This window comes from Cardiocondyla obscurior, linkage group LG05, assembly GCF_019399895.1.
Source record: "Cardiocondyla obscurior isolate alpha-2009 linkage group LG05, Cobs3.1, whole genome shotgun sequence".
In the NCBI taxonomy this organism is placed as follows: Eukaryota; Metazoa; Arthropoda; class Insecta; order Hymenoptera; family Formicidae; genus Cardiocondyla; species Cardiocondyla obscurior.
In genome coordinates, this window is record NC_091868.1 from 5,661,071 (window position 1) to 5,672,211 (window position 11,141).

The 11,141-nt window shown below is 44.9% G+C and overlaps 1 protein-coding gene across 2 annotated transcripts; it reads left to right on the top strand.

Moving 5' to 3' along the window:
- The first annotated feature begins 994 nt into the window (after positions 1-994).
- LOC139102457 (polycomb group protein Pc) lies at positions 995-10,910 on the top strand. Of its 2 annotated transcripts, XR_011545698.1 has the most exons (6): positions 995-3,190; positions 7,000-7,043; positions 7,158-7,290; positions 7,521-7,925; positions 8,028-8,997; positions 9,781-10,910. XR_011545698.1 is itself a non-coding variant. In XM_070656354.1 (5 exons), the coding sequence occupies exons 1-5, from the start codon at positions 3,131-3,133 to the stop codon at positions 8,655-8,657; spliced, it is 1,272 nt and encodes a 423-aa protein (XP_070512455.1). In that variant the 5' UTR covers positions 995-3,130; the 3' UTR covers positions 8,658-9,630. The 2 variants fall into 2 exon arrangements, 1 of the variants encoding a protein (XP_070512455.1); XM_070656354.1 differs by lacking the exon at positions 9,781-10,910 and having other exon boundaries at positions 8,028-9,630.
- Positions 10,911-11,141: the final 231 nt, after the last annotated feature.

Sequence of the window (11,141 nt, forward strand, 5' to 3'; positions counted from 1 at the left end):
CGACGACGACGGCGCGGCGCGGCGCGGCGCAACGCGACCCACGTACACACGTGCATACGTGTGCGGGTTCATGTGCCTGTACACACTCGGGCGACTATATACGTCCCCTCCCGTTATCCGTCCGCGTCCCTCGTCTATGTGCCCGCCCTTCGCTGATACACACGGTTCGCGTCTCGTACGGTTTTACACGGTCGCTCGACGACGAGCAGGCAGAGAGAGAGAAAAAGATAGTTTCCCCCTGTCGGTGGTACGGTAGCCGTGCTCTGCTATTCGGGTTTTCCTGCGCCAGAAACGCGAGGGGGGCCCGGGGGAGATGAAGGGGGGTGCCACTTCTGCCTCCGTCTCTCTTCACAACGTAAAGAAGGGAGGGGGGCAGACTCTCGCCGAGAGAAACACCGGAGACTTTACTCGGCGCAATGATCCGCGGTGGAGGACGGGAAGAATGGAGAAGGGAAAGGGAGACGCCGAACGTGGCCGATGGGTTCGTCGGTAATGCCCGCCTTCGCGACATGTCGAGGGGAACCGGAGAGGGCCGTGCCAGGCGTGGATTGGACCTGCAAAACGAGTGGGGCTCTCGACATTGGTGGCGCCTTGCAGGCTCGACCAATCGGACATTTTCACCGGGAGTTTTTTATCCCGCTATTTACGCCGAGGACGGAGAAGACGGTTCCCCATATCCCTCCCGCCCTACCCGCGGACCTTGGCGTCTCACTCGCACCCAAACGTCGAGCACTCTCCGTCCCGTTCGCGCGCGCTCTCCCTGTGCGTCCGTCGGCGCAGGAGAGGACACTCTCGTTTCGGGATCCGTTGAGGTAGCACGCGTCTCTCTCTCCGCGGCGCAGGATTTAGAAAAGTGTCCGACCGGAGTGCCCGGCGTGTGGTTGTGTCTTCGAGAAACTCGCGAGACGATACGTTCGCTCTCATCCCGTTTACAAACGTCAACGTTTGAGCTATCCGCGGAAGTACACGGCGCCTTACTACGAGCCGCTGTGTGTATTGGTGTGCGCGCGTCGAACCAGGGAAAGTGTGCGTGTGTGTGACAGAACGTCGCAGGAGGATGCGGCGTTGCCGGATGTTATAGGCGCGAATACGCGTACGTAGTGTACGTACTATATGGTGTGGCGCGAGACCGACGAAGACAGAAACGGAGACGCGCGCGCGTGTCCGACGGAAAGGGAGAGAGCGAGAGAGCGCGCGGCATCGTCGATCGATCGATCGCGACTCGTTACCGGAGGTGGAAAATCGTGGCGCTGGATAGCGTTGTCGCCGGCCGCCAACCGTCGTCGTGCACGAATTCGCGAGCGTTCCGTCACGGCGGTACGCCACAGTGACATTTGCGGTGCGGTGCTATCGATGAAACAGGCTTGGCAACATTGCATTGCCCTCGCATACAAACGCGCGCGTACACGTACCTAGAAGGGAACTCGGGGTGGCTGGCTGGTTGGCTGGCTCCGCTGGCTGGTAGGCAAGCAGGCAGGCAAGCTAAGCGGACAAGCAAACAGGGCAGGCAGGCCAGGCAGACGGCTTTCTTGTTCCGAGGACGGTGCTCCTGGTCGCGCCGTCTCTCTTTTCTACCTCCATTGCGCTTACTCTTCCTCCCTCCGCTCGACCCCTCTTCTTCCTTCTTCGTTCCCCTCGCCCTCGTCGGTCAACTCAATTGCGCTCTCGTTCTCTCCCTTTCTCTCTCCCCGCTCGCTCTCCGTCGGCCGTCTCTCTCTCTTTTTCTCTCTTGCGCTCTCGTGCCGCACGTACCGTTGAGAGTCTCTCCATTCCCCTGCCGTGCTCTTTCTCTGCCCCTTCTATTCCCCCTAGCTTCTCTCCTTTCCCCGCCTTACCTCGAACGGACCGGGCGAGTCCACTAGGCTTGCGAGGGGTGTTCGGCAGAACCTCGTCTCTAGTCGGCCTCGATCCGCAGAGTGCGATAGACGCCGCGAGTCGACCGCTCCGGTACACGGATATATGCGAGCCGTCGCATACGCGAATACGTCAAGGGGCTCGCGAGTGCCATTGCGCGTTACCTGCGCATAGCCGCGGCCCGCGGCAGCCCGTATTGCGGCCAGTTTATCCGTTCAGCCTGGGACGCACTCGATCAGGGTATATCCATACGACCGCCATGTTTGGTGTTTACGACGTGAGGGGGAGTCGCTGACGTCACGTACGGAGCGGAGCGCCCGATCTTGCCCGAGCGGCACAACCGACGAACGACGGGCGGCAGCAGCGACAGGCAAACGACGACGACGATAGAGAAAAAAACGTGCCGCGCCACGCCGGTAGGCACCACTACTACCGATACGCGCGCGACAAACGGGCCCACCGACGTCGTCCTCGAATAAGAACATCGACGGGAAATCAGTGAAGGAAACCCACGCTCGTCCTTTGTTTCCTTGTGTGCGTGTGTGAGTGCGCGCCGATATTCGCGCGTGCACGAAACTGGAATCGCTCACCGGGCGCCGCTGTCCGGCGACGGCCTTTTTTCCGATGGGACGCGCGAACACGCCAATTCCGTGTGCTACTGGCTTTTCAAAAAACATCGCCTCTTCCGCCGCTCAGCTGGCACTCCGTCTGTGAAGTCGCCTTCTACGCGTGACCGATCGCCTCTCGCGGTGGTAAAAGAAGAACAGCGGGCGATGCCGAGCGACGCCGCGCAGCTCGAGCAGACGACGGCCGCGCGCGACTGACGTGCGTCGTCCGACGATGAACAACGCGAAGTCACGAGCAAATTGACTGACCTGATCAATCTCGACGCGACGGTTGACACGATCTTCGCGTGGTGTCGCGCACGTGTCTCACGGGGCTCCTCTCTGCTACACGCATCGCATGCCGGCATTCGCGTCTCGCCTCGAAGTGCCGCGATCGATCGTACCGGCCGATCGTCTTTTCGCGCGACTCAACGCACGACACACGTGCATACAGTGATCCCCAAGTGCATACACGTGCCGCGCTAGCGCGCGCGCACTCTCGTCTACATTCATGCGTCGCGCGTGTCTGTGATCGATTCGCTCGTCGGCCGGTGCGCTCTCGCGCCGGTTCACGTATGGTGCTTCGCGGGATACCGCGCGTGACACCCATCTGCAAGCCGCACGGGAATCGTCCAGCGTATCAGGATTAAGGAGCACCGCCGTACGAAACCATGGAGCTGGGTGACAGGGTTTACGCCGCGGAGCGGATCACGAAGAAGAGGGAAAAGCGGGTTAGTATCGCGTGCGGCCGCGTTCAGATGTCACCACCAGGCGGAATCCGTTCGCGCGCCGTTACCGCCCCCTCTGTTTCTCTCTCCTCCTATTTCGCGTCGCTTGTCGGCCTTTCTTTTTTTTTTTTTTTTCTTTCTTGCTTCTCTTTCCCTCTCTTTTTCGCGTAGCAGCCGGCTTTGCGCGGCCGCTGTCGTTTCTTCCGCGACGCTTATGCAGCTCGGCGATATCTGCGCACTAAGCACCGAGAGGCAGGTACGGATTCTTCCCTGATACCCGATACACTTGCCGCGAGCGTTGAGTACTTGCCGAATCGCGGGAATACATTTCGATCCAGCGGAGTTTTACCATCGACGGGGATTATCGATTCGCTTTCCGAGCCACGATACTGCGCTCCGTTACGTCGCGACGCCGCTGACGGGAGAAATAATAACGGCGCGTCCCGTTGCGACACGTCTTCCTACTATTTCGAACGCGAAACAGCGGCTGCAAGAAGGAAAAGAGGGAGTAAAAAGTGAATAGAACTTTCCTCGAAAAAAGCGGGTCGTTCTTATCGCGCGATAAGATCGAAGCCGCTCTCCGATCGTTGTCCATATTCCTGTTTCGTTTCGTCATTGGAAAATCTAGGATAACGTCTCTAAATAAAAATGTTACCGCTCTTTTATATTTCGTAGCTAGGGAGTCAACAATTTATTTTGTGATCCTCAATTTCGACATAAATAATAATAATTTCTGATAAAGATAACCTTATTTCAGATCGAAGCACTGGTCATTTCTCTTTTTATTTAATTCACATATTTAGGTCTAGCTTTGTTCGTTATCTCCCTTGTTTTAATTTTTCAGAATTCAAAATCGTTACTATGTATATGATGACTACTCGTTCGCAACGTGTAAATGCGGTACCAGTAATCGCGTGGTCGTGTACAATGTAGAAATAAAAAAAAAAAAATAATAATAATAATAATTAAAAAGAAAAAAAGAAACGAACCTTTCGTTCGTCGCGGCGCGATTCATTGAAATGTTAATACAATAACCTCAGCTCAGCGAATACATGAATACGTTTGGCGTCTTTATTATTGTTCCCGGCTGTAATGGCAAATCGAGAGAGACGCCAGCGAAAGAAGGTATATCCCAGCTACGCGTTCCGGCACCGACTATACAATTTCTGGTTAACGGGAGTCTCCGGAGGCGGACAACGGTGGGTTCCGCTGACGGATAGGAGAAAGGTTCTGCACGGCATGGCGATCAGCTGTGGCGGCAACCGGTGGCGTATTTCTACGAAATGCACGCCGTTGGGAACGTCCGCACCGCGAACGCAGACTTCCCCGTAAAATTCTTCGCGAAACTCTCGGAAATTGTCCCCCCTTTCTTTCCTCGGCCGAAAACCGTGAAAAAACAAACTCGCGTAAACTCGCCCGCTCGCGAACAGCGTCGTAGAACGGCACGAGATCGTCTCAACGGCTTTCGATGGCGTTTTGCCGCCAGTCACTCCGTAGGATTCTTCAGGAATTTAAATCGCACGATTACAACGCGCTATTTTGACGAAACATCCTCTAAAACTTCTTGAAATTACGGACCAATTCGCATTAGGTTCGATCAGAGTGAACGATTTGGTTCCCATGTATTCGCGAAGAGTAATTTAAATTGCGATTATCTACTCGCGGAAGAGATCGACTTTTTCATTCGTGCCAATTGTGAAACTTCCTTCGCCTCGGCGCAATTTAAATTATGCATCGCCCGCTCGCATATACCGCCTTTCACAGCCCGGTTTCGAAAACTAAACGCGAATCGAGCTCGCGGGATGATTCGACGGCGCGTTACGCGTTATAAAGCGCATTTTCTCCGCGCGAATCGATGACACGATTGTTACGCTATCGACACGTAACAATATCGGGTAACAGCGTCCTGCGAAGGGACGACAACCTGCTCCGCGTTATCACGTCGATCACGTCGTCCGCCGGCTTCGTTCGTAGGGCTTTATTCGCGCTGCGTTTCGCGACGTATCGCGCGTGTCATTGTTTTCCAACTGTCACGCCTGTGCATCGCGATGGGGCAGCAGCATGCCGTTTCTGTCATTGGCCCACCGCCAATGGTTGAGCTGCCCATGAAACATCGAGCCAGCCGTGCTATCGACCGCTCTTTGCGTCGCGAGACGGTTTCAAAAATTCACATTAGTCTTCCAGCCGTTCGAACGAGTTTCGTCTCTTTTTTTCTTTTTTTTTTTTTTTTTTTTTTTTTCTTTTTTTTGTTCAACGCTTGAATCGATTCAAAACGCGCAAGTATTAATTGATTACGTGTATGCGATCTCAATCAGAATTCAATTCAGATAACTTCGATTACTCACAGTCTGATTTGTCAAACCCGATTGCTTTTGATAGAATAAAAAGTCAATTGTAAAAATTGGAAAAAAGCATTTTTGAATCAGGTTTTTTTTTTTTTAATTACTAAGATTGAATTGTTTGTTGAATCGCAGGATTTATTTAAACGTGACGTTTAATTTAAGAATTTAATAAATATTAATCTCAGAAGAAAAGCAAATGATTCGTGAGTTAACGCGTAAATTTTCCTGCATGTCGAGGCATAATTCAATACGTGAAATTCCTGGTTAAATGTACATGTATTCATGGGCTAACAATTAATATTTATTGGTCATCCGAAAAACATAATTATTACCGATATATTATTAATTACCGCTGTTTATCAAACATCGGTATGTCGAATTGCAATCATTTCTAGCTGCTTTGAAACGGCATTGTGGTTTCTCGAACAACCAACAGTCATTAGTGCGCGAATATTTAGACAGGAAGCATGCGACCCCAAATACATCCTTGATACGCGAGCAAATTAATGCGTTAAGTATTCATGACTTTATACGTTCACACCGTACGTTTATTATTAAATTTGTTATACCGATTAACTGAACAGCGCGTTCTTATAATTAAAAAGATTTTTCGCTTCGTAATAGAACTTTGATATAATGTACGCTGAAAGGCAGATATGGGGACGGCAGTTAGCTAACGTGACTTTAGCGTCGTGTACGTCGAGTTTCACATGTACCGCATGTATATACCGCGCCGGCCGGATTGCCGAAGACTGATTTCTTTTCGTTCTCTCATCCCCTGCCTCTGTCGCCTAGGATTACGTACGTAAAAAAAAAAGAAAAAATGTTAGAGAAGTACAACTGTTATCCTCGGTTAAAATCTTACCAATAATAATTTAAGAAAAAGAAAAAAAAAAAAAAAGAACATTTACACTTAATATTTTATTTTTAATTATGCCATCAACGTAGATTCATCGATCTTGGAACAAGCGTATGTAAATAGAATTAAAATAAATGCATTCTATCACGCGCATTAATCTCGATCTGGCTGCAGCTCGTCAACTGACGGCAAACTCGAGATTTTACCGATCATCCGGTTCGATCGGCGTTTGACAAAACGTGAAGAATTGACCGGCACGTTTCTTGCGTCGAATTAATTACCGCGCCGTGATAGCTTGTAATTACGCGCGTTGATAAGCGTAATCGATTCTCTACCGCAGATCTTATCGGCGTTACGATCTGTACGATGTGCGACACGACGCGCAACACGTGGACGCAACGGCATAATCCTGACATTGACGCGTAGCCGACGCGGGATAATGGTAGATTTAATTGCGAGCAAATGCGAGAGTGATTAACGCGCGATTACGTACGCGCCGATGTCGGTGGCCGCACGAGAAACGGTGCCGTAAAATTAGCTGAATCTCACATTCTGTGCCGGAAACCATGGTTAACAGACAATTAATCATTCTTTTTTTTTTTCTTTTACAGGGTAAAATTGAATACTTTGTCAAATGGAAAGGCTGGAGCAAAAAGTAAGTACGAAATTCAGAGATCGTCGTTAGAGGAACGACAGTTGTGATTGGAATTTGTAAATTTTTAATAATATTTTTCATGTATTATTACATGTATAATTTCTTGATTTATAGACATAACACATGGGAGCCGGAAGAAAATATTCTGGATGTGAGATTAATTGAAGTGTACGAGGAAAGCCAGAGAAACGCAGAAGTAGTAGTGCCCACCACAAGGAGGCAAAGGCGAAGGGAAACTAGATACAACGTAAGAACAAGTGATATATATACAATATTTCTTATAAATATATATAACGTTTATTTTAATTGAATTACAAAATCAATTTCATATTAATATCTTTTTATCTCTAATAGCTGCTCGTAATATCTGTCTTTATTTTTATGAAACAGTCGTAATTTAAACTCGAAAATTAATAAGATGAAGTTAAATTAGATATACGTTTTCTTGTGCATAAGTTAATTGATTTTTATTCTTAGGAACAACTGTCTAATCTTGTTATCGATGAGGAGCCCGGTGGAGACGAAAGGGTGGGTGAAGATAGTCAGGATGAATCGACGACGGGTAGCACTTCAGCATCTCGTTTAAATCCAGTAGCCCCTGATGAGGATACGCTACCAAGTTCCTTAGACAGCCATGAGTCTCCGACACCTCCGGCATCGGCGTTTAGCGTCGATTCAGATAGTTCCAACAGTAGTATGGATATTCCGCTATTGCCTAGAAAAGAACGTATGAAAAGAAAAGCAGAAGTTTTACCTAGCCAATCTGGCAAGATCGGCGTGACAATTACCACAAGCAGTCCTAGTAGTGGTAGTGGTAGTCCACCGCCGAGCAAAGTACCCCGGTTATTGCCTTTGAAAAACAATACAAATTCATCTTATCATGTAAGTTTTAAAATAGTTAAAAAGTAATGAGATCTAAGCGTTGCTTTTTTTTTTTTTAATTTTAAAATAAAGATATAATAAACTAAATGTTTAACATTACAGAATCACAAAGCCAACGGCCAAAATCAAAGAAGGCCGTCATCTTCCAATAATGTGAAATCGACACCAGAGGAGCCTTTGCCGGCGGTGCCAACGACACCGGCACCGGCAGTACAAGACAAAAAGCGTCCCGAAGCTGATGTACCTCACGGTCCGCCACCCTCTCTTCCGCGTGCACCGCCGGCACCGTTGTCTCCTCACATAGATACACCTTTGGAACAAGTTGCAGCAAAGAAGAAGCAATTATCGGAACAAAAGCAGGACAAATCGAATGCAATCACTACTGACAAAGCCAATGGTCACAAATCACCCAGTCCTACGGACTCCTCTTACACTAATAACAATAGGTTACCTACTGTAATGAATGGACATCACAGTCCTAACAATAACAACAATAATAACAACAATAATACGAACAACAATAATTCAAATGTGAAGCAGTCCGATATTTCGAAGTCAGAGATTTTTGTTCCACTTACAAATCCTGGTACGGATTATTGGCACGCAAGAAATCCCGTGGCAGATCAAGTGTTTATTACAGACGTTACCGTTAATCTGAAGACCGTTACCATCAGGGAATGCAAGACTGAAAAAGGTTTCTTTCGAGAAAGAGATCCTAAAGAAACCTTTTGAGCTTCAAGAACGATTTTTTATCGTCCTTGACGGTCCTGCATTGAGGATATCCGCTCTAAGTTGTATTAAATCACATAGTGTAAATATAAATTATTTTCACTCGTTGGATATTAAGACGAGGATGTGATTATGATTATGATAAGTGAATTTTCTAATGATGAAAACGATGTCACGCAATATGATAGCAGTAAAGTGCAAAGATATTGAGATACCGATTGGAGTCCAAGAACATCAATTAGACGCTGAAACCATGATTGATCAATCAGAGTTTACGATATGAGAATCTGTGAATCTTTTTCAAACTGAAAATTGATCGGTGTGTCCAGACGTGCGATTCTATGTAAGTTGATTGTAAAGACGATATTGGTATGATAAGTTCATTACTGAATATATATCATACCTATTATCATAGTTTAAAATGCTTGGTAGATTTTAACCTTACGCTGAAAAAAAAATCTGGAAAACATTAAAGGATACTACATCTAGTTGATTTTATCATTTGCTTGTCTTAAGACGCTAAGAGAATGCTATAAAGTAAAATCTTAGCTTTCGTTTTTACACTACGGGATATATTATATAAACAAAATATACCTAGAAAAAAAAGAAGTATTTTTCTAATTCGTTTTTAGAATATTAAAACTGCTTCACAGAAGCAATGAGGGGGAGGGAGACGTTCCGAGTTATTTTAAAAGGAAAAAAAAAGAAGATAGTTTTCAATACGATGTTGTATCCCACTCATTGATGCATTTTTGCTGTTTGCCGAAAAAATAAAATATCGCGAACAAAATATGCAAATTAGATTTCATATGTGTGTAAAAAAAAAGTATGATTTAAGAATTTCGGATAATTATTAAATATTGATTTGAAGGTAGTTTAAAATGCGTAAGTGCGCACAGTATCTCGACCACTCGCAATCAGTGATAATGTTTTCTCAGTTTCAATTCAGCTAATTCGCGATATCCGATTGACGACAGGTTTTTTTTGTCGTCGAATGCTGTATTCAAATTGTGTTATTTTTGCTTTATGTATAATTAAGTTTTTTTTTTATTTAGTGTAGAACGTTTCAATTTAGAACGATTTGTAGAGCATCGCATATCTCTTAATGAATCTATTTTATTTGTAGATTCTGATTATCGAACATTACCAAATAGCATCTTTCTTTGGTAAAGGCACGTCTCGTTAAAATTAATGTTAAAATTAGTACAACATCCAAATCATATTTAAGCTCACACGTTATTCTATTACCTCGTTTTAACGACGCTGTACAATGTTTTTATAACGATACCAGTTATACAAAATCGACCAGCTTATTACTTTCTTTTTATTCTGTTAATGAGATTTACTGAATTATTTAAAATGTTGGATAACTATAATTATTTATTTGCAGACTGAATAAGATGTTTTATACAGGACAAGATGTTTCCTTAAGTTTTTTTTTCTTGTTTTTTGTAGTGACAGAAACTCAGTGAATTCACATCGGTGTCAATATTTGCTACAGTTTGATACGTGTATTAGATATGTATATTAGATATGTGCAGCATCGGTGAAGCGTGGTGCGGATACTTAAAGAGCGAATAATTCAGCGCGGTAGGACCCTTCCTGTGGACAGCGTTTATGTTAAAAGAAAAACAAGTTTCTCAGGTTAAATATATATTAAATACACGTGAAAAATTTAATATATATTTAATACGTATATATGTGTTAAATTTAAATATTTACGTTGCTTATTTATTATAACTAATACGAAGATTTTTAGGTTTCTACATCTTTAATGTAGTTGTAATTAAATTGTGTATGTGCAGTGTGTCTCGTTTGAGAACAGTGTGACCGATACGATGTTAATATTTTTTTCTTGCGTTTAGCACAATATCGCATCGGACTGTGTCCTAAGAATATTGGGATCCGACAAGGCTTTAAAGATAATTATTTAAAAAGCAGAAAATTTTGGTGGATTTTCTTTAATGACAAAAACATAGGCACATTTATGTGTACATACATGTTCCCTTTTTTTTTTAATAGATTGGACCATTTACGTAAAATTAGATTGACATATATTCGTTGCAATTATGCAAAAAATTGAGGTATACATTTCAATTGTGTAATGTGAATCAATGTATATATACACACGTGGAAAACGTTTTCTTGTAAAAAAAAAAATATTGTACATAGCCGAAAGAAACTTACGTTTCTCTGTAGTGGATGGTGCGTGTGTGAGAAGGATGGCTTATATAAAACAATGAATTATCAAGTGTACATAGATAAAAAAAAAAAAAAAAAAAAGCGGAAACCCTTCCCCCTGCCCATTTAGTTGTAAGCGTAAGATTACAACTAATAGGTCTATAGAGAAAAAGTGAAAGAGGAATCCTTTTCTTAGCTTTAGAATTTCAAGATAGACTGTGTGCGTACCTTCGATATTGTTTCTGTACTTATAAAATATTCAGACTACTTACACGATAAAGAGAAAATGAAAAAAGGGGAAGGAAA